The sequence below is a fragment of the Bactrocera neohumeralis genome, chromosome 3 (assembly GCF_024586455.1).
Source record: "Bactrocera neohumeralis isolate Rockhampton chromosome 3, APGP_CSIRO_Bneo_wtdbg2-racon-allhic-juicebox.fasta_v2, whole genome shotgun sequence".
Taxonomy (NCBI): domain Eukaryota; kingdom Metazoa; phylum Arthropoda; class Insecta; order Diptera; family Tephritidae; genus Bactrocera; species Bactrocera neohumeralis.
The window spans coordinates 1,998,237-2,019,578 of NC_065920.1; the positions used below are offsets into that span (position 1 = coordinate 1,998,237).

The 21,342-nt window shown below is 39.4% G+C and overlaps 6 protein-coding genes across 6 annotated transcripts; 3 read left to right on the top strand and 3 right to left on the bottom strand.

Moving 5' to 3' along the window:
- Positions 1-98: 98 nt before the first annotated feature.
- LOC126752483 (probable RNA methyltransferase CG11342) lies at positions 99-941 on the top strand. The gene has a single exon (XM_050463301.1). It carries the CDS (start codon positions 131-133, stop codon positions 845-847), a length of 717 nt encoding a protein of 238 aa, XP_050319258.1. The 5' UTR covers positions 99-130; the 3' UTR covers positions 848-941.
- On the bottom strand, positions 879-2,667 carry LOC126752481 (polycomb protein esc). The gene is made up of 3 exons (XM_050463299.1): positions 2,249-2,667; positions 1,993-2,185; positions 879-1,936 (listed from the first exon to the last, which is right to left on the bottom strand). The coding sequence occupies exons 1-3, from the start codon at positions 2,548-2,550 to the stop codon at positions 1,043-1,045; spliced, it is 1,389 nt and encodes a 462-aa protein (XP_050319256.1). The 5' UTR covers positions 2,551-2,667; the 3' UTR covers positions 879-1,042.
- A 76-nt stretch (positions 2,668-2,743) lies between these two features.
- On the bottom strand, positions 2,744-3,745 carry LOC126752482 (augmin complex subunit dgt2). The gene is made up of 2 exons (XM_050463300.1): positions 3,388-3,745; positions 2,744-3,331 (listed from the first exon to the last, which is right to left on the bottom strand). Exons 1-2 carry the CDS (start codon positions 3,632-3,634, stop codon positions 2,823-2,825), a joined length of 756 nt encoding a protein of 251 aa, XP_050319257.1. The 5' UTR covers positions 3,635-3,745; the 3' UTR covers positions 2,744-2,822.
- Positions 3,746-3,758: 13 nt separating this feature from the next.
- Positions 3,759-4,342, top strand: LOC126752484 (uncharacterized). Its single transcript, XM_050463302.1, has 2 exons — positions 3,759-3,847; positions 3,913-4,342. The coding sequence occupies exons 1-2, from the start codon at positions 3,833-3,835 to the stop codon at positions 4,186-4,188; spliced, it is 291 nt and encodes a 96-aa protein (XP_050319259.1). The 5' UTR covers positions 3,759-3,832; the 3' UTR covers positions 4,189-4,342.
- A 69-nt stretch (positions 4,343-4,411) lies between these two features.
- LOC126752126 (U4/U6.U5 tri-snRNP-associated protein 1) lies at positions 4,412-8,360 on the top strand. The gene is made up of 7 exons (XM_050462703.1): positions 4,412-4,765; positions 5,146-6,041; positions 6,102-6,548; positions 6,602-6,696; positions 6,760-7,527; positions 7,595-7,820; positions 7,892-8,360. Exons 1-7 carry the CDS (start codon positions 4,525-4,527, stop codon positions 8,042-8,044), a joined length of 2,826 nt encoding a protein of 941 aa, XP_050318660.1. The 5' UTR covers positions 4,412-4,524; the 3' UTR covers positions 8,045-8,360.
- On the bottom strand, positions 8,196-11,321 carry LOC126752127 (protein-glucosylgalactosylhydroxylysine glucosidase). The gene is made up of 12 exons (XM_050462704.1): positions 11,161-11,321; positions 10,732-11,087; positions 10,344-10,637; positions 10,191-10,291; positions 9,850-10,133; positions 9,564-9,796; positions 9,407-9,494; positions 9,156-9,347; positions 8,917-9,085; positions 8,679-8,862; positions 8,477-8,617; positions 8,196-8,419 (listed from the first exon to the last, which is right to left on the bottom strand). The coding sequence occupies exons 1-12, from the start codon at positions 11,247-11,249 to the stop codon at positions 8,379-8,381; spliced, it is 2,172 nt and encodes a 723-aa protein (XP_050318661.1). The 5' UTR covers positions 11,250-11,321; the 3' UTR covers positions 8,196-8,378.
- Positions 11,322-21,342: the final 10,021 nt, after the last annotated feature.

Consider the following 21,342-nt stretch of genomic DNA (forward strand, 5'->3'; position numbering starts at 1 on the left):
TACTTTAGTGTTAACAAAATGTAAACATACTGTGAATGTACATATAGCTAGTATACATACATACATATGTTTATATAAATGTCATTTCAAACAGCTGTATAAACAAAAGTACATTTATACACAACTAATAATGGAATACCGAAATAATGATCCTGGAGCTGTGCAATATGGAAACTTTATAAATTACTATAATTTCAACAACGCGGGACAACGATTAAAATTATTACCACGCGATGTGTGGATTGCGATTGAGAATCCCCAATCTGGTGAGCCCTACTTGGTTCTCGATATTGGTTGCAATGCTGGAAACCTGACTCAGCTGTTGTATACATTTTTAAATGAATGCGTTGGTACAACACATGAGCGTAATATACAAATACTAGGTGTTGACATCGATTCAGATTTAGTGAAGCGAGCTAAAACTGGCAATGAGTTTCCGTTAAATGTGAGTTATGAACATCTGGATGTTATGGATTCAAATGAGTCTCGTAAAATTAACGAATATTTGCACAAATGGAGTCGTACAACTTTTGACGTGGTTTGTAGTTTTTCTGTAACTATGTGGATTCATTTGAACCATGGCGATGACGGTTTAAAACTGTTTCTAGAGAAAGTTTGTGACATGGCTGATTTACTTGTTGTTGAACCACAACCATGGAAATGTTATCAAACCGCGTTACGACGAATGAAAAGAGCTGGTGATGAATTTCCCCTTTATAAAGCGCTGCAGTGGCGTACAAATGTAGAAGAATGCATACAAGTTTTCTTAGAAAGTAGTTTGGGAAGAAAAAAAGTGTTTGAATGTTTACCCACTCGATGGCAGAGGCGTATTTGCTTTTATCGGTGACCCGGTTGTTCCAAAATGATTTCCAAACATCTTTGAAATGTATAATTTATATAGATTTACTTTTTTATAAAAATAAATAAGAATTACATTGACATTCATAAGGGTAAAAATATGCTCTTCACAGATTTTGTATGATTATATCTAACATACATATGTATTTAGTGAAAAATGTTTTGCTGAGATTTGAATGAAAAGTTAATTTGAACGATCCCATCGCCAAATGGTGCCATCATCACAAACACATATCAAAATGGATCCATCTTTGGAGAACGACGCCTGTCTAATAGCATTTGTGCACTTAGGATGTACCAATGTGCTACATTTCGTTAAATTTGGGTCTGAATTATCTAATTCCCAAACATAAGTTTTGCCCTGCTGATTACCCAGAGCTAAAACTTTCTGCCAAAAATTGAAAGCAAAACGAACAAACCATATTTCACATTCCTTATAGTCAAAGTGATGTATAATTGTTGTTGTAGAATCCTGAGCTTTAACATCGGTATGTTCAAGTTTGCCAGGCTTCCAACATACAATAGAATTCTCGCATGACTTGGAAAGAACAAAGTCTCCAAACCATTGGACACAGTCTACATAATTCCGATGAATATCTCGTGTAGAAAAATCAGGGAAATGCTCTTTAATTGTTGGAAACGGTGATGCGTTTTTACTGATATTAAATGTGCAACTATTTTCAATAGCATCCCTAATCGAAGGCTTATCAAGGCGCCACAATTTCAATGAGTGATCCATACCACTAGACATAATGCGATCGCCACGTAAATCAAAATCCAATGAAAGAACTTCATCGCGATGTCCTTCAACACCTCCAAATATAGCCACACATACATCTGTTTGAATGTTCCACAACCGAAGCGAGTGATCCTTACTGCCCGATAATAGAAACTGAGGCAGTTTGGGATGAAATTTTAATTCGTTTATTGCATGCCCATGACCAATGTAGTGCTTAGTGCAAATATGTTTCGATGGATTGAAAATGCGTATAACTCCTCGATACCCAGCGGCTGCAAGTATTGGATCGCCGTTCTCAGGATCGTATGACCAGGCGCATGTATAAAAATTCTCGTCGGGCTGCAGAAAAATAAATTGTTTAATAAGCTTTCTTAATAATAAATATATTTATATACATCAGGATCAGCATAGCACTGGAGCAACTTTATTCCAGTTGCATTGTTATCACCTTGCTCGTTTTCCCGTGGACACTCATAAATTGATATACGATCCTTTCCCACTGATGCGAAAATTGCCTGCTCCTTAATAAGATGCTGATTAAACTGTGCACCGAATAAGGGTTGACCGTGATCCTCGCGCAGATGACAACTTTAACAAAAACAGGAAGTTAGGATCTTTGAACTAGGTAATGGTTTTTCTATACATGCGTACATATATTTGTAAAGTGGTTTTACTGTCTTTTTCGACTTTTTTCGTGGTTTTGAATTCTTCCTGTTATTGGGCGATTTACTACGCGATGTAGTAGTCGTCGCCGTACTTATTACACTTCCTGTTTCATCTTTATCTTCGTCAGATTCTTCGCTTTCCCCTAAAGAATTTGCGGTAATATTTGAAGGGAGTTCCAAATCGATTATAGGAGGCGACTCCGTGTCCTGCGGCGGAGGTGGTTCTACACTATTAGCATTACTAGATTCTTTAACTTCGGAATTCTCCTTTATGTCATCAGAGGCCATTTTGAAATTCAGATATTATTTCAGCTTTAGAGCATTAACTATTTATGTGAGAATAAAATTGGCGTCGAAAAATACAAACAAAAAAATACAAACTTCATGAAATAATGACAGCTGAAAGCCGGTTTTCCGGGTAAGAGGCGTGCGGTGATATGGGTGGGATAAAGTGTTGCCACTAAAGGATGCTAAATACATCTAGAAAAATACATTATTTCTTTTTATTACATATTTTTCACTTAATATTATATATGGATAAAAAAAAGTTTGAAGATGCACTAATTTGACTCTGCTCCCGCAATTTTTTCTGTCTCCATATCTATATAATTTTCAACTTCTTTGAGTGCTTTCGCGCAATGCTCTGTTCGTGCCAGCAATTCATTAGTAAAGTAGTTTCTTAAAATATTGGATTTCTCTTGCGTTAGTCTTCCTTGGACATGTAAGAGCTCTAATTCATGTGCCAAGTATGGACCCATTTTCAACTCTGCTGCAGCTTTAAGATAAGCACATTTACGATTACTAGCTTCTGCGAGTTTCTGCAAATTAGAACGATGTTGGGACTCCAAGGAAATTATTTGATTAAATCCAGAGAGCTTTTTGGAGGCACATTTTCCAACTGGTGGTGGCGTACCAAGTTCGATAAATACATCAGGCACTTCTGCCTTCAACTTTTTACCAAAATCAATGATTGGTTGTAAATTTAAACGTAATAAGGATACAATTTCTTCGCGTATAGCTTTCCTTTCAGTATAAGTCAAATTTATAGACTCTCGTAGAGTTTTCAAGCCTATTTAGGGAAAATATTTATTAGAAGAAATTATTCTATTTTATTAATAGTTTTACCTAGAAGATAGTCGTCTCCTCCTCCAACATTCATATGCAAATAGTCGTTCACGTCAAGTACTTTTAAAGTATAATCGACTTGTTCACCACTATCGGGTAAATCCAATTTATTTATTCTTATTTTTTGTAAGTTATCCAGGATCAAACGTAATTTCCTGATCTTGCATAATTCATTGTCTCGTTTAGTTTCCATTTGCCTACGTGCCTCAGCATTGAGGATACTTAATGTTTCATTTGCATCTGCCATGTTGACTGAAGTATTTTATTTAAATTATTTTATTATATAATTTGTAAGAAATAACAGAGGTAAATAAAATTCTTTACGATCGCGTTTGACTTGTTTGAATTTCCCGTTGTTACCGCCGTGTAGGTAAAGCAGTTTTGTTATTCAGCTTTTGACAGTTCATCAATGTTGACGGCACATTGTTTATTGTGAATCCTGAAAATGGGCAAATCAAAGGTAAGCAGACTGATTATTCTTAAGTTGAAATAAAAATAATAAAATATCCAAATATATTTTTACAGAAACAAGAAGAAACTCACAAATCACATAAGAAATCTAAAAAGCATTCAAAGTCATCATCAGAATCGGCCAAGGAATCGGAAGATGTGTCCAAAAAAGTGAGCACCTTAAAACGTAAACAAACAGAACTAGCACGTGTGCTACAACTTAAATGCGCTATGCTGCTTCAAGGAACTTTATCATATTTGGAATACACAGAATTACGGGAAGAATTAGTGCGTCTAAATGCACTAAAGGTAACATTTGCGAAACAAGCCGCTAGCTTAGAAAAACACTAAAATATCATTTAAAGTGATTCTTAAACTAAAACCTATTTATGTTGTAAGTCTTTTGTTGACGTTATCAGAATTTTATAAAGTGATTATTTTAAATAAAGTCTATTTCATAATGTATACACTAATGAAAACCCAAATAAACCATATAAAATAAAAATCAGGTGTTTAATTTTTTATATTCACAATAATATTATCGGCGAATACACTACTTTGACATTTTGTTGTTTCTCTTAAACGTCAAACTAACATTCATAAACGTTTACTGATTTCTGGAAAATATTTTCGGGGTATTCGTTGAATAAATTGTAAATTTTGCGCATTTTTGGCAAATAAGTAAAAATGGGATCTTCTTCAAGTGGAAAAAAACATAAAAAAGACAAAAAATACAAACATCGTAGCATTGAAGGAATTGATGAAGGGGAAAGTTCATCTTCGCATCGTCACCACAAGCACAAACGCCATAAGGAACACAAGGATCGGCATCGCCATAAAAAACATCGTGATCGTGACCACGATCGTGAAAAGGAACGTCGCCATCATACAGAAGTTATTGCTTTAGAAGAGTCGGATTCAGATGACAGTAAGTGCACTGTAGTGCGCTGATATATTGTACACAGTATTTTAGTGTGTAACTCAGTGTAAGCGGCGTCAATTTGGACCTGGCCGCTTTTATTGGAATAGCATAAAACATTAATTCAAAGAGCGATTTAAATCATGTTGTAAAGAAATGTAAATTATATTTTTATACTATTCCAAGAGTTACACAATCATTTACGTGTTTATGATAAATCATCGCGTTTTTCTCTTCTTTTTACTATTTTTCAGATTTGCGGCAGATATTGAAAATGTATGAAAAATTTCGCCACTATTTGAAAGCGTTTTTGAAATTGACATCATCGTACAAAGCGATTATCAAAATTAAAATTTTTATGATTTAATAGCGTGTTTTTTCATTTTTAGGTTCTGATTGCGTTGAGGTACCTCTTGATGAGAACCCATTAAGAACTTATGGACAAGATAGTGATATTGAATGTGAAGCACCACCGCCGCCACAGTTGTCAAAGCATATTATAGAACGGGAAAAGGATCATGAACGCCAAAAGGATAGGGAAAAGGATAAAGATTGGATTCGTGAACGTGAGCGGGAAAAGGAAAGGGACCGCTATGAAAGGGAACGGGAATTGGAGCGCCGTAAAGAAAAAGATATGGAACGAGAACGAATTGAAAGAGAACGAGATCGAGATCGAGAAAGGGATCGTGCTCGAGATAGAGACCGAGAACTACGAGAAAAAGAGCGTGACAGGATAGAACGTGACCGTGAGCGAGCTCGAGAACAACGTTTTGAACATGACAGAAGTAATCGAGATCGCGACCGGGAACGAGAACGTGAGAAAGTGATTGATAAATCAAAAGATCGGCAGACTCGGGAAACCAGATCCCCTTCACCTATTCCTGAAAATGGCGCAGGCGATTGTCTCTCCATCGAAGAAACAAATAAACTACGCGCTAAGTTAGGGCTGAAACCTCTCGAAGTAGATAGTGGGCCCTCAAAGCCAGCTACTTCAACCGCAGCTGCTGTGGAAGCCAAAAAGGTTCAGCCGGGAGAAAAAGAACTGTCCTCTTATAAAGACGAATGGGGGGAATTTTTGCATAAACCTGCGTCAAATTTAAAAGAAAAGGCCGAAGCAGAAAAAATGAGGGAGAAACTGAAGCAACGAAAGGAGAAAAGGTTCTTGGAGGAGCAATTAGCACGCATACGTACATTAGGTGAATCTGACGAAGAAACGGATGATGTATCTAAATGGGTATCACGAAACCGTCGGGTTATTGATGAAAAAAGGGAAGCTGAAAAGAGGGTTTGTATTAAAACGCAAAGTAAACATTTCATTCTTTTTAAAATATGATTTCATTGTTAGGCGAAAATGATTGAAGAAATGGATGCTGAATTTGGCGTAAACGATTTAGTAGAAAAAGAAAAAGAGGCAGCACGTCGAAAGGCTTACAATGATAAGCATCTCAAAGGTTTACGAGTAGAACACGATATGGATGAGTTCACTGAAGGTAAATCAGTCATACTGACTCTGAAAGATAAAGACGTTTTGGACGAGGAAGAAGATGCTCTGATAAACGTGAATTTGATTGACGAAGAGCGGTATCGTAAAAATGTTGAAAATAAGAAACAAAATCCTCTAAGCTACGGATACAACGTATACGAAGAACAGTATGACGAGCTGGGTAATCCAATTGAACGTGGAATATTGGAGAAATACGACGAGGACATTGACGGAAATAAGAAAAAGAAAGAATTTGTCATAGGCGATAACGTAGAGGAACAACGTGAGCATCGTAGAAAATTGCTAGAGGTAATCTCACGAATTAATCATGCTCAAATTCTTATTGACAATTTTCTTTTAAGATAAAAACAAAACTCGCAGGAAAGCGATTGGAAACCTTGGAGGATGCTAGAATCGAACTTGCTTCTGATACATATTCCGAAGCTGAGTTGACAAAGTAAAAACAAACAAATATATTTCAACCATGCGCCCACTTAATATGTTTACTCTTTCGTTTTAGATTCAAGAAACCGAAGAAAAAAGTAAAGAAACTAAGGAAAAAATTGAAAGTCGAAGACCTGCTTCCATTAACTGATGAGCCATTGGAGCAGCACTTAGGGAGCCGAAGAGATCGGAATCGGGACGCAGAAAGTATGGATATAGATGACACAAAAGATGCTGTTTCACAAGTAAAGATGGAAGAAGCTGACGATGACCTTGAACGTATTCTTTCCAAAGCACGAAAGCTAAAACAAAAAGAGAATATAATTAAGAAATCACTTCCAATCGATATAAACAGCATCAAGGATGAGATCAAAACAGAACCTGTTGATGGTGCTGACGGCGAGGGTGGCATCCGTGGTGCAGACGGCAACATTGTACTCAACGCTACTGCTGAGTTCTGTCGTACCCTTGGTGATATACCCACCTATGGCATGGCTGGCAATCGAGACGAAGACTCCAATGATATGATGGACTTCGAAACGAATGACGGCAACGAAGATCGATATAACGATCGACACAATGAACCGGAACTTAATCATGGAACGTGGAATTCAGTTAATCCAGATGAAGTCGTACAGCCAGCGGAATTTGAAGATATGGGCGATAATTTGGAGGAAGTTGCCATTTTGGATGAGGAGCCAGACGTTAGCGCTGGTGTGGCGAACGCTTTGCGCTTAGCCCTTTCGAAGGGCTATTTAGAGAAGGAGGAGCACAATAGGCCAAGCAACTCAAAGATGGCACATCTGCAAGCAAAGAATTATTCCATTGAAGACAAATCGGCAGTGTAAGTAAACCAGACTTCATACGATTTAATTTACTTCAATAAAAATATATATTTATGCAAATTTCAGGGAAGATGATAAGTTTGGACGACGTGATCGTTTCCACGCCGGTCCTATTATGGAATTCAAAGACAAAGACACTTTCAAACCAAATGTGAAGTTGGAATACATTGATGACAATGGCCGTATTCTCAACTCGAAGGAAGCTTTCCGTTATTTGTCCCATAAATTCCATGGCAAGGGGCCGGGAAAGAACAAAATCGAGAAACGTTTGAAGAAAATGGAACAAGAAGGCGTAAGTAACGCTCACAAATCTGCCAAAGTAAGAATTTAATATTTTATCACAAACCTTTTCTATATTTAAAGTTGATGAAGACGATGAGCTCTACAGACACTCCTTTGGGCACACTCACTATGCTGCAGCAGAAGCAAAAGGAAACGAAGACACCGTTCGTGGTGCTTAGCGGCGGCAAGCAAACCGCTGCTGTTACTGGCGCCACAATATCCAAATATAAATAGGATACTTCCTATGTACAATTTTTTATTTAAGCAATTTGCGGTTGAACTCTTCGTATCGTTAAGTATTGTAGCCCTATGATAACCTAAACTTTCACAATATAATTAACCAGTCGTAACCAGTCTGCATTCCCATACAATACCAAAACGAAAATTGCAATAGCCCAAACGGACAATTATAAAGTGGTCACCAAGCGCAGAGGACCCACAGCTCACAACATTTATTAAATAGTCGTTCAAGATAAACTAGTATTGTAGAATAACCTATTTTTTCTAAATGTCTACAATAAATCTGAGATGCATGAAACCAGACACAATACGGAAAAGCATTTGCTGTTTAAATCGTGCGAAGTGAAGCTGTACTTCCGGTAAGGGCGACTGAAATGAAAACAAAAAATATTTGTTTTTGTTCTGAAATTGATGTCTGCCACTTACTTGAGAAATGCTCATGTACTGCATACTTCTGGGAGTCGACTAATAGCTCAATATTCAAGTCGCCCTTTTCCACACAGCTTAATGTTGTTGTTCCATTTGTACGAATTTTCAACGAAAATCTTGATTGCGCAAACTTAATGCCTAAATAAAAGGAATTAATATCCACAAGCAACGGAGTGCAGTTCATATATCCCAAGCTTACCATTGATCGTGAAGCCTTTGCTCGTGGGCAGGAGGTAAGTTTTTTGAATTATCATTACGGACTGATTTCCATCCAACTGCACACGTACGCCACCGTAGCCATTGATAATTGTTTGCAGAAAACCACCAATGCCCGTGAGAAAGTTCGCTGAACCCTGAAAGCCATTTTTGTTCTCGCTCCAGACCTACAAACACAAAGTCATAACTTCACATGACAGTCCTTGCGTGGACAACCATACCTTAAACTCCGGCCGTATATAATCCTTGTAGCCCCTTTGGAAATATAAGCTAGCTTTTTCTATATCTTTGACATCCAAAAAGTTAATGGCAAACATCGACCATGACATGGCCGGTCCGGACTCACGGATCACCGCCTCATAGTTGAGCAGGTCGTTGCGTCGTGTAACACTAGATATGATAAAATATTCATTTCTTCACTGTTTATAGACTATTATTTAAAATGGTGCTTGATTCTTACTTGGACATGGCATACTGTATGGGATAGCCCAGTAGAACGACATCTGCCTGCTTCACAATCTCACCGCGCTTGTAGCCCAAGTGCTGCGGGTGGTAATCCAGTTTTTCGTCGTATAAGATTTGCATGCGCCGTGCGATATCTAACCAAACATCGGGCCGACCGTCGGCTAAAGCACACATGGAACACGCAAAACTGTTCAAATCGCAACATTAACGTTTATACATAGTCTGAGGTTCAACTCGAAACTGTACCTTGTGAACTCTAGAGACTGTTTAACAACTACATTTGTGTAGACATTGTCGGTGACATTGGAGTGGTCTTCATCTGGACCCATGACACCTACAAACGGTAATATATACAAATTGCGTGTAATTGCGGATCAGCTCTACTGTTACTTGAAAGTTTTACCATCTAAATGAAACTTTCGGCCGTCATCTTTGACACGACTAACCAGGAACTCGGCCACTTCCTTCGCAATTGGCCAGGCAACGCGGCATAACCACTCCTTGGAATGTGTTACTGCATAGTGGTGCTGCAGTGCCAATACGATATCGGGTGAGATGTGGATTTCCTGGGCGGCAATCTCGGGACAACAAGGGTTCGTCACTTCTGTACCAGTGTAGGCGCTCTCCCAGGGATACCTTTGCATTAATGCATTAGAAATAGATAATTTTGTCCAAAATATTTAATTTACCGTGCCCCTTGGTAGCCAGTTTGCTTTGCGTTATATCGTGCGCCGGGCAGATGTTCAAATCGGTACTGCAGCAGCGCCTCTGCCCAGCGCGTACTGAACTGTGTGATAGCTGGAAGCATCCAGATTTCTGTATCCCAAAAATTGTGTCCTTCATAGTCGGCGTCGAGCTGACCCCGTCCTATGCCGGTTGGGCTGAGTCCAAAGTATGCGCCATTCGGGTGGCTTGTGTTTAAGGAGGGCAGGGAATTGGCCAAATAGAATATGCCGGCGTTAACTATATGCGACTGAAAAATGTTTTTATGTAAGCTTCAATGATTTAACAACTATTTCTCATATCTCACCAATTCCAAATTGCCGTCAATCTGTATATTAAAATCACTCCAAAATGCTCTCCACTCTAAGGCATGCCTTTGAAAAAGTATCTCCGGAGTAAGTTTTATTACTGTAAATAATTACCGTTATCTTTTATTATGATGATAGACTTATGTATATACCTTCAGCCATTTCCTGTCGTGCAATCTCCTCTCTTTCGTCTGCCGTAATCACATAACGGTAATAAAGCTCTTCTTGGCCAGCACTTAGTTCGATGGTATGCTCATTCTCCCAGTCATCGCTGAATGCCACGAAAATCTTACGTGGCTCGGTTTGAAACTTTCGGTGTTCTAATCGGCGGGTTACACCTTGCAGCATCTTGTATCTCACTGTACCGTTGGTGCTGTCTAATGGTGAGAAGTCAAAAGCTTCGCTTTCACCACCGGGCTTGCGGGTCAACTTGATTAGCAGTGGATCTAAATGAAGAGCATGCATTAAAGCAAATATGTATGTATCAGAAGCGGAAGTGCATTGCATGTCAGGTGATTAGCAGACGTCATCGCTTTTTACCTATAGCCCCAGTGCAGTGCACGAAAAGTTCATAGATCAATGCGCGATTGTAGTAGCGGTGCGGGTATGTGCGTTCTTCTAATTTCAGCTTCAATTCATTCGCCTCATAGGCAAACTGCCAGCGGAAATAACCGTCTTGCAGTTGCAGTTCGAACATATCCGGTATGATGGCGAGCTCCCATTCTTCGTACTTAATCGTGGCTACGCTTAAGTTAAGCCAATTGGGGATACGCGCACGGCGACTATTGCCTCCCTCGCCGTTGTAGACACCATTCATGAAGATGGCATCGCCAAACACAGTATAGCCCATGTGTCCATTGCCCAGCGTGGGCATAAAGTTGAGGTCAGGCGGTAGTCTGGCGATAATTACAACGAAAATATGATGGGAAATCGACTTTTTCGAGTAATTCAATAAATTTAAGTACTTACCGCTCTGATTTTATTATATATTCGCTTACTTCTGCCGAGAACAACAGACAAAAGCTTGTAAAAATCGCCAAAATGATTTCAGCATACATTGTTAGCAACAGTGGCAGTTCACTTCTGTCGCGTTGTTATTATTTCGTTGAGCTGCAGAGGTAAACTGAGTGTTTTCCTCGCATCAATCATCGACTTCTTAATCTATAATAAATTGCTTTTGTAATCTTCATACTTGTACATTATTAGCATATTTCAATACGTACGGACTTGTACGATTAGTGGAACTGATAAAGCTTGCCTCTATTCGTCGTGAGAAGTCTGTAAATAAATGAGCTAAGGAAGAGCTGAGTTCGGCCGTGTCGTGCGCTATTTGCAGTACGTAGCAAAATTCGATTTTTGATCCGATCAAAAACCCAAATTATATACAGGCCAAACACAAAAAATGCTCGATGTTTAGGAGTTTACATATTATCACCCCACTTCAGTCTTGGGTGAATAAGGAGACATCTTTGAAAAATTCAACTTTTTGTCAATCTGAATATAAGCACAAGCAGCTATAGAGTACTTGTGCTTTTATAAAACCGCTATGAAAACAAAACTCAAATATGATATAGAACTGTAATTTGGCACTGAAATTTTTGAAAAAAACGGCTGGACCAAAGGGAGAGGAGTGTCAAATGAGTGGGGTTGGCCAGGCATGCAAAGAGGTGGCCATTGTCATGCGGTGACTCATTGTACGCAGGGAATATATTGGATATGTCAGGGTCTATTCTGGATAGGTAGTAGTTTATCCAGCTTCAGTATCCAGAGCGAAGCTGCATAAGGTCACTCTCGTTCCTCGTGAAAACTCAAGCTCTTCGCTTGCAAAGGATTGAGGTTTGACTCCAAGTATGCCATTCTGTGAAAGGGAGTCGATGAAGATGTTGATGGCTCCTCAGGATGGATGGATGGCAGTCAGTGCTTGTCGGAAGTGAGCTACGTCCGAAACCTGGTCGGTATATTGTCTGATGTCGTCGACGTAGTTGAGGAATGACCTCTTGATGTTCCTAGGAGGCGGTTTTTCTCCAAGCAGATGACTGCCATGATGATTTCTGCGAAAGCACCCCAGTAGGAACTGCTTGGAGAAAAGTTCATTATACTCCTTAGCTGGGAGCATAAGGGTCGCAGTATGCAGATGTTCAATAGGAGATATCAAAAGGCATCCTGTCGTAGTCCGAAATGTAGTGACAGGTCTGGAGCTCCCTCGTCTGCGTTTAACTGTATTCAGGCGTTCATATTGGTGGAGCGTGGTGGAACGTTTCTTTGTTCTTTCCCCATGTACTGTCGGTCAGGGCATGAGTTATATACATATGTATATATATATGACGTACACTTGGAATTCCATAACTCGAAGTTCCCCATAACTTGAACTCGAGAATTGTCAATAAAAGTGAAATTTCATACACATTTCCTTCCATAACTCGAAGTCTGTCTACCTCGACGTTTTTTTGTGGACTATGGAGATTCGAGTTAGGGAAGTTCAACTGTATATTTAATTGCTTGGATTCCTTCCCTCTGGTTGACGATTTCCGCTTTAAGGTATTTCCCTGGCTTTGCTCTTTCCAAATGGTATTAAATATTCGGTCTCACCCGAACTTAGCTATTCCTTACTTTTTTAAGTTTCGCTTTTTTTCTAAATTATATACTTAACGGACAGCTCTCGCATGTATAAGATGTATGGAAACGTGAATATTACTTTGTAATATGCTAAATATTTCATTTAAGAGATTATCACAAGTTTCTGCATCCATACATGTTGAGTGCCCGAGAACTCATTTGAATATATAAAGTAAATCACAAATACTCGTACATAAACAAAGAGAAAAATGCATTTGAATTTAATACATACATACCATGAATCGATATAGTGCTTTTTTGCCCTGTCAAAGTTCTGCTCAGGGGAAATGGAACATAAAGTAGCTCTCTAATAATAAACGCACATGATGGAAAGTGGCAAGCCTCCAATGCTTATCAAAAATTTAAAGAATCCTTATCATTATCAACAGTCACTAGGGCGACAAGTTTGAGATAACATAAATATTTTAGAAGAATGCGCTGAAAAGATATTGGTGGCAGTTATGAAGATCTGAATTATGCCCTCAGTAAGATTGGCAGGCATAATTCAACACCAAATCGCAGTGTTAACTCTTATACGAAGCGTAAGCCAAAAACTGAGACATTTTACATGCCGCACGTACATACATACACACAACGGAGGCTAACCCGCACGTACTCCAGAAATCATTAGCAAGTGTGTAATAACATAAATCCCACCTTGACCGTGCGTTGAGACCCTTCACTTGGCCAGCAATTGTTCCGGTGCTGATTCAAGCCGTTCCCCTTGCAAGTAGCGAAGCAAATATGTACATATGTGTGTATATAAGCACTCATGTATACTCTGTTTCTGCTGCGTGGCCCTATTGTGTGCCTTATGTGTTGCTGATTGTCCATCAACCGGCCTATCTACACATCTACGAAGAAACCGGGTGCCAGTCAAACAACCACACACACGCACACACACATACGCATATGTATACTGGACTAGAAAAGGCGATGCACTAGGCGGTGAGTTGAATTAATTTTAATGATGTTACGCCACAGTAGATTTCCTGCAATCTTACATGCTCAGGTGTTTCCATATGAGAAATTTTCTAATGTCTCCCTACTGAGCTACTGCACAAACACACGCACACATAATTATATTATATTTTTTATATCATATATATGTACATATTTATGCATGTAGTCTGGTACACCCTTTCTACTCTAATGTCTTCCCATAAAATTGCTTGTGATATGAAAAAGAGTGTGCGTGTTCGTGAGATAACGCTGACTACCGTCTGTGGCGGTGATTTACCTCTTTATCGGTGTTTTGCCGCATTAATTCTCACTTATAGAATGGAAGCAAATTTCTATAGATTTACCTTGAAAGTGGAGCGAATCCACTTACTCGGTAGAAAGTATCCGCTTCGAACTCGAAAACACAATTGTGTTGGTTCTGCCGAATTGTCTTTTACTGGCTCATATCTTTATTTCTTTTTCTATATTTAAATCGCAACAAAATACTATTTTCAAATTGAAGCTTCTTCTTCTTTATCGGCGTAGTCAACGTTTACACGGTTATAGCCGAGTTTACAACAGCGCGCGTTCTTCCTTTTCGCTGCTTGGCGCCAATTGGAGATCTAAGCAAAGCCAGGTCTTTCTCCACCTGGTCTTTTCAACGGCGTGGAGCTCTTCCTCTGCTTCCCCCTGGCGGGTACTGCGTCGAATACTTTCAGAGCTGGGGTGTTTTCGCCCATTCGGACAACATGACTTAGTCAGTGTAGCCGCTGAATCTTAATTCGCTGAACTATGTCAATGTCGTCATATATCTCATACATCGTTCCATCGAATACGGTATTCACCGTGGCCAATGCGCAAAGGACCATAAATCTCCCGCAGAACCTTTCTCTCGAAAACTCTTAACGTCGACTCATCAGATGTTGTCATCGTCCATGCCTCTGCACTATATAGCAGGACGGGGAATAATGAGTGATTTATAGTGTTTGGCTTTTGTTCGTCGAGAGAGGACTTTTCTTCTCAATTACCAACTTAGTCCGAAGTAGCAGCTGTTGGCAAGAGTTATTCTGCGTTGGATTTCGAGGCTAATATTGTTGTCGGTGTTAATACTGGTTCCATGATTGACGAAATTATCTACAACTTCGAGGTTGTGACTGTCAACAGGGACGTGGGAGCCTAGCCGCGAGTGCGACGACTTTTTATTTGATTACATGAGATATTTCGTCTTGCCCTCGTTCGCTACCAGACCCATTGCCTTTGTTCCCTTATCTAGTCCGGAGAAAGCAGAGCGGCGCGGTTGTTGAGGCCAATGATATCATCGGCGTACACTCTAATAGAAGATGGTACTTTCTCTATTTACTTCTGCAATTGAAACTACCGAATGAAAACTACCTAACTTTTGTATGTTAAAGTCTGGGTGACTTTGATTCCACCTTACACAACTTTTTTAACAGCAATCGCTTTAAATTCATTAGCTGTTCAGAGTAGTCCTCATATCTTTTGGAACAATTCGGAAGAGAAGCCTCCAAGTTCTAAACTTCAACGGGTTGTCGTCTGTATGTACTCACAAATCATCCATATGTAAGCACCGATGTTTTGCTCGAGCTTCTCGCTGAAAATCCGGTACGTATCTAGTATTCGTTCGGTCTCTCTCGCAACAATTAACTTTGAAATCGGAGCAGTAATAATTGTAAAAAGCGCAAAAGTTCGCTTGCCTAGCGCATTGCAGTACAATGACAGTGCTTTACTCTGCCTTTACGCCGCTAACCACTTCGTTCGCCCCCCCCCCCCCTACTTGGCTACATTCATCACACTCGCGGATGGGTTGCCATCGTTTTATATCTTTTTCAGTTATACAGTTTTATATATTTAAGAAGAAATTAACTTATCATGATTGTGTGGCGTGGCGAAGCGTAACTGGTATACGAGTATTTACCGAGCCTAAAAGGCAACAAATGAATAATATTTGCACGAAAAAAGTATAAATTTCGCAATTGTTTGGGGTTAGACTCTGCTGGAATTCGCTATTGCTACCGCACCATTCTTTTATATTTTTCGCCGATTTTGACATGAAATTGGAATAGCGAATGTTGTACAACCACGCGCTTTACAACAATAATACGCCGTGTGGCCACGAACGCGCCGAACTGGGTTGAAGGCAAAAAATCAGCGAAGCGTTGCCAATGAGTTTCCGTTGAAGCGATTTGCGCATGCGGACCGTTTCGCATTTGCCTACAGACCCACACATTTCGATGATCCGCTCTTTCAGACAATTTTTCGGCACATTTGTACTTTTCTGTTCAACTCTCTGAATAAGTTCAATACCTGTTACTTCATAGAAACATGCCTTCGTGCATATTTAAAACATATTTTGTAATTGCTTGGGGGTGAGAATTAACTCAACCCTGAACACATTGGCTTATAGTTCTTGTAAAGTTACATAAACTATGCATTTAAGCATTTACTATAGTTATACATACTTATGTATGTTGTTGAACTATAATTTTAATTGCGTGTTTTGTGGTTTATTTGTTTATTTTGTACAGTTAATTGAGAGAACGAAAAGTGTGTGAACCTTTTTTTGGGCGACTGTGTTTCCGAAACATTTTCTCATAATTTAATTTGTATGTATATATGTAAACATGTATGTATCTCTGCGGTCAATGTTGTATTTTTGTGCATATTTCCTGAGGTAAAAAACTTGGCGATGCAAACTCATATCTTGTTTATATGTATGTGTGCCTTTGTAATTTACTGTCAAAGCGCAAGTTTTAGCGCTTTTTATGGCAGAACGCTTCTCTTGTTTTATACTAACGGTAAACTTTGCTCTTTTTGCGACAATATTATTTATAAGGTATATATGTATTATATCTATGTACATCACATACATATATATACATATGTTTGTAAATCTATAGTAATATATTTTATATGTATAATTGTAACCTCAAATGTAAATATGTACGTTGGTCAAGTTGCACCTTGAAACGTTGTACAATTTTTAATATCAGTAGAGATCATACATATGTATGTTAACAAGTAAGGAAGAGCTAGGTTCAGGTGTGACCGACGGTTTTATACTCTTTCAACTTGCCAGGATCAAAGCGAGGGAAATACTTTCAGGTCGATAAGGTATTTTAGTTATATGGGGTCTAGGCCAAGTTTTCACCCGATTTTATCTATATTAGGCACATTGATACACTGTTATTTGTCCGGAATGTAATAGGAATGATTTTCTTTCGCCGCGACTGTACTTCGGAGCGTGCGCGTACCGACTGGATTCAGTAGAGGGCGTTCCTAGCTAACGAACGAGCGGCTAATCAGTTGTCTCCGAGTGGTGGCAGCCAAAAATGCAGCGTTCGTTACACCAGATGATTGTATCTTTTGACATCAAAGACATCGTCCACCATGAATTTGTTCCTCCTGAACAAACCGTCAACGGCAAATTTTGCGAGGAAGTCCTCAAGATACTCAAACGAAGAGTCAATCGGGTCTGACAAGACGTCGCAGCTGATTGGAAGTTGCAACAACGCCCCGGCTCACACCGCTTTTCTTGTGAAGAGCTACCTAACTAAGGTCGGCATTCCAACGCTCGGCAGCCGCCATACAGCACAGATGTGGCACCCCCGGTCTTATTTTTGTTTCCTTGCCTGGAAAGGCTGATGAAAGACAAGCATTTTGAGACGACAGAGGGGATCCATGTAGCATAACCTCGGCTCTCAAGGTTATTCCGGAGAAAGCCTTCCGTGACGCCTTTAATGTTTGGAAATCGCGCTGGCAGCGCCGCATCGACGCAGAACGAGCCTATCTTGAAAGTTTATAAAGAACTGTAACAATTTGTTCAATAGATTTTTAAATCGACTCAGTCCTATTACTTTCCATACAAACCCTGTACATTATTTCCAGTGGGCCTACAGTTACACATTTCTCAAATCAATGACAAATTTATATAGTTCCCATATAAAATTCTACTCTGGATTCGCTACTGCTTTTGACTTCGATAAATGCCCTTTTGTGATCTTGGCAATGCTCTGATAACGCCCGTCAATGAACTTGTCCTTACTCTTTTTGCTAAGGAATATTTAAAGAAGCCGTAACCACCGTATTCACCTGACTTAGCTTCGTCTGACTTCTGGCTACTCAGGATACTCAAACGAACGCTCCGGGGAAGTCTGTTTTGATAGAAGGCTATTCCTGAAACTGATTTTAACAACTGTTACTAAGATTGAAAAAAAAGTTTGGTACAAGTGAATTGGTGCCAAGGGGGATTACTTTGAGGGGGACGACATAGATTTTGAAGAATAAACTAAGAATGTTAAAATTATGAACATTTGCTCATAGTAGTATACTTGTAGATTTCGTACATTCCTCGTTTTCAATTTGCAAAGACGACGATTGAGCGATCGACTATGTTCGTATGGTGGTGGCACAACAACAGCAATAAGAAATGAATTTCCACCCTTTGTTTTGTCCAGCACCTGTGTGTGTGTTTAGGCAAATAGTTTTGTAAGCTCTTCTGCTCATTCCGTGCAATTGTAAATTTCCTCATTATCCTTTATTCAAATTTAAATTAAAGTCATTACTTTGCTTGCCTTGCTCGCACCTGTTAGACACCTGCAGCAGTTAGCCACTCTATTTCCATTAATATGCACTTGCAAGTAGGAAAATCATGGAATTTATAAATTACTTGTGTCGACATGTGTAAGTAGATGACTTGTAGAAGGGATATTTCATATAGACTTATACGCAATTTCGTTTGTGTCTTCAAAACTCTAAATTATAAAGCATATAATTTTAGTTTGTCCCAGAAAGCATTCGGTTGGCATCACCACCAATTACTTTTATAAGCTGTTTGCTAACTGCACTGTTTATAAAGTCTCGTTTGTTATTATTGAATATGTCAATGACTGAGGCACAAGAGTGGACCACAGTCTTCTGAAGAATTGAAATTCTTCATTGTGAAGCATTTTTAAGACATATTATATAATAAAAATGTCTTGAAAAGTAACGAATTGCATGAATTTTCAAATATTTTAAGGCAAACAACTGATTTAATTAACGATCCTCCAATTGGACAGTTGTCTTGTAGAAATCTTTGCTGGGTAGCATGACAGCAAATGTCTTAACAAATACATAAAATATATACCACACAATGTGGCAGAATTGCAGCGGCACATTTGCACGCTTGTATAGTTTTCCTACTTATTTTATGCAAAATTATCCAGCTCCTCAGCTGCCAGCCTTAATGAGCTGACACACAGACATAGGCACTCATGCATCAACTCAAAATGTTTGAGCCGCCACTGCGTCGGCCTTATCTATGGATATTATTCCTGGTAACTCGAAGCGCTGCAAAAGGGGTTGACTGCACGGCGAGGGGCCGGACAAACGCGGCTGCGCTCCAGAAGGCACAGACCAAACACAAAACACACTTTTCAATTTACACACCTGTAGCAGCGCGTTGCAAGGCAGTAGCTTGGCATGGCAATGGTGGCAGCGAAGATTATTCAAAGCGAAACTATTATCGACTATGCCATCTTGTTGTTGCAGCAGTGAAAATGCAAATGTTTGTGCTTAATTTTTGTGCCTCTAATGAACGGCAATGATGAGGCAAGTTTAGCACCTAAAGCGGCAGCAACAGAACCGAGAAAACTAGTTGCCGTTAGATAAGTTAACGTTTGCCTGCCACCACTCATTGTTAATGCCTGCCACCGTTTGTTATTTTAATTCGCTTATCAGCTCATTTTCATAGAAAGAATAAAAACATTCTGTCAGCGCAGCATGGGCCGCAGGGATGGAGCGGCAGTAAAACTACATGCAACAGTTTAATTACTGCGGTCCCAACAATTACGAACAAATTCGTTAAACGTGAGAAAATGCCCAGACAGGTGTCTATTATACCGAAATGGCTATTTTACTTCCGTACCGAATTCGTGCCACAAAATAGACAAATGATGTTTATTAAGTTTAATTTAATTTTGTAAGTTTCTGATGAAATTCAAATGGAGTTTTAAGCATTTTTATTTACGCGTGCGATAATCCATTCAAGTTACAGTCTGAGCTGCTTCAAGCCTATAGAAGCTTAACGTTACCTTGTATATTGGGTAGTCGAAAAAGACTTTTCGTGTTTTGTCAATAGATGCCGTTGCAGTCGTATATCTCCAGTGTTACCAATCACATTGTGTTATACCATATAGCGTTGGAAGGTGAGATTTGAAGCTTCATTTAACCCCAAAAAAATATTAAATTCGGTGAAGTTGAAAAAAAGTTACAGCTGTTCAAAAATGAGTGAAAATTATGAAAAAATTCGATATATTTTAAAATTTTAGTACAAAAGGGGGAAGAATGCTACGCAAGCCAACGACTAAATTTGTGAAGTTTACGAAGACGATGTTGTATTAGTTCATGTAGCACAATAATGGTTCGCTCGCTTCCGTTCTGGAAATTTCGAAATTTCGATTTAAACTGATGGAATAAAGTCTCTAGCGGAAAAATGGCAAAAAGTGGTCGACCAAAATGCTATTTTTTTGTTCATTATTTTTTACCATAAATATAAAAAAAAGTTGATTAGAAATACGAAAAGACTTTTTCGACTACCCAACATATCTGACAATCCTACCAGATTTGTACATCGCTTGCGCTTCTGAACAACCCAATTCATTCTCATTTTAACCGTCTAACGAAATCTTTGTTTACCCCTTCTGAGACCCTAGCAAATACTCCCATGCTCATATTACCAAAATTCAACCGACCGCATGAACCCACTGCTATCCACCACTATCTCTATGGCTGTTTAAGAAAACAATACAATTTTATAAAAATAAACAGCGCTTGAGATGTGAGCATAAAATTTATTACGCACACATTAAACGGCAACAAATGTGCCATTATCACGCCCCTTTGCGCAATATTGCCTGCGCCCAAGCACATATGCACGCGCGTGCGCACAAGTAAAGCCCGATTAAGTGCATCATCAGTCGCATCTGTCAAAACAAACACGGCATGGGTGCACAAGCGCAGACGACGGCACATTCATGCAGCCGGACTGACCACTTGCCGCTAAGCTTCTAAGCTCCGCTGCACAGCCACACACTGCCACCGCCGCGCATGTCGAGAAGAAGCTGCAGCGGCTACCATGAGTGTGCACTTGATGCAGATGCTGAAACTGAAGCTGAGGCTGAGGCCAACAGGTGAATGCCGCATACGTTCTGTGTGTGTGTGTATGTGTGTGGGGCTATTGAGTAATAAAGTTACTACTGTTTGCAATTGAGATTGCGAGTTGGCGTTGATGGCACTTGCTGTTTCGCTGTTATCGATGGATGCTCCTTTCGCTTCGGGTGCGGCGATGGTGGCCGCGATGGGCGATTGCGCCGAATGATTTATGCGTGCGCGAACGCAAAGTGTGCAAATGACACATGGAATGGGCAACTAAATACAGTGTTGTATGTTAAACACATTTGTTGCTAGTTTATTGAATGTATTCTTCCATAACAATTGATTTTATGAATGAACTCGAGGCGGGTTCGTGTCTTAAGTCTTTTGAATTTCACACAAAAACTTAATTTAGTGTTTGGCAAGTAAAAAAGTCATACA

What these genes read in the sequence shown, in the direction of transcription:
- LOC126752483 (XM_050463301.1), top strand. Translation starts at nt 131, where the DNA reads ATGGAATACCGAAATAATGATCCTGGAGCTGTGCAATATGGAAACTTT.
- LOC126752481 (XM_050463299.1), bottom strand. Translation starts at nt 2,550, where the DNA reads ATGGCCTCTGATGACATAAAGGAGAATTCCGAAGTTAAAGAATCTAGT. An exon ending in AAACCACTTTACAAATATAT is followed by an intron (nt 2,186 to 2,248) that starts GTACGCATGTAT and finishes TTTTTGTTAAAG; the next exon opens with TTGTCATCTGCGCGAGGATC. An exon ending in AGTGCTATGCTGATCCTGAT is followed by an intron (nt 1,937 to 1,992) that starts GTATATAAATAT and finishes ATTTTTCTGCAG; the next exon opens with CCCGACGAGAATTTTTATAC.
- LOC126752482 (XM_050463300.1), bottom strand. Translation starts at nt 3,634, where the DNA reads ATGGCAGATGCAAATGAAACATTAAGTATCCTCAATGCTGAGGCACGT. An exon ending in AGGAGACGACTATCTTCTAG is followed by an intron (nt 3,332 to 3,387) that starts GTAAAACTATTA and finishes TTCCCTAAATAG; the next exon opens with GCTTGAAAACTCTACGAGAG.
- LOC126752126 (XM_050462703.1), top strand. Translation starts at nt 4,525, where the DNA reads ATGGGATCTTCTTCAAGTGGAAAAAAACATAAAAAAGACAAAAAATAC. An exon ending in AGAGTCGGATTCAGATGACA is followed by an intron (nt 4,766 to 5,145) that starts GTAAGTGCACTG and finishes TTTCATTTTTAG; the next exon opens with GTTCTGATTGCGTTGAGGTA. An exon ending in ATCGTAGAAAATTGCTAGAG is followed by an intron (nt 6,549 to 6,601) that starts GTAATCTCACGA and finishes TTTTCTTTTAAG; the next exon opens with ATAAAAACAAAACTCGCAGG.
- LOC126752127 (XM_050462704.1), bottom strand. Translation starts at nt 11,249, where the DNA reads ATGTATGCTGAAATCATTTTGGCGATTTTTACAAGCTTTTGTCTGTTG. An exon ending in TTGACGGCAATTTGGAATTG is followed by an intron (nt 10,134 to 10,190) that starts GTGAGATATGAG and finishes AACATTTTTCAG; the next exon opens with TCGCATATAGTTAACGCCGG. An exon ending in CAAAGGCTTCACGATCAATG is followed by an intron (nt 8,618 to 8,678) that starts GTAAGCTTGGGA and finishes CCTTTTATTTAG; the next exon opens with GCATTAAGTTTGCGCAATCA.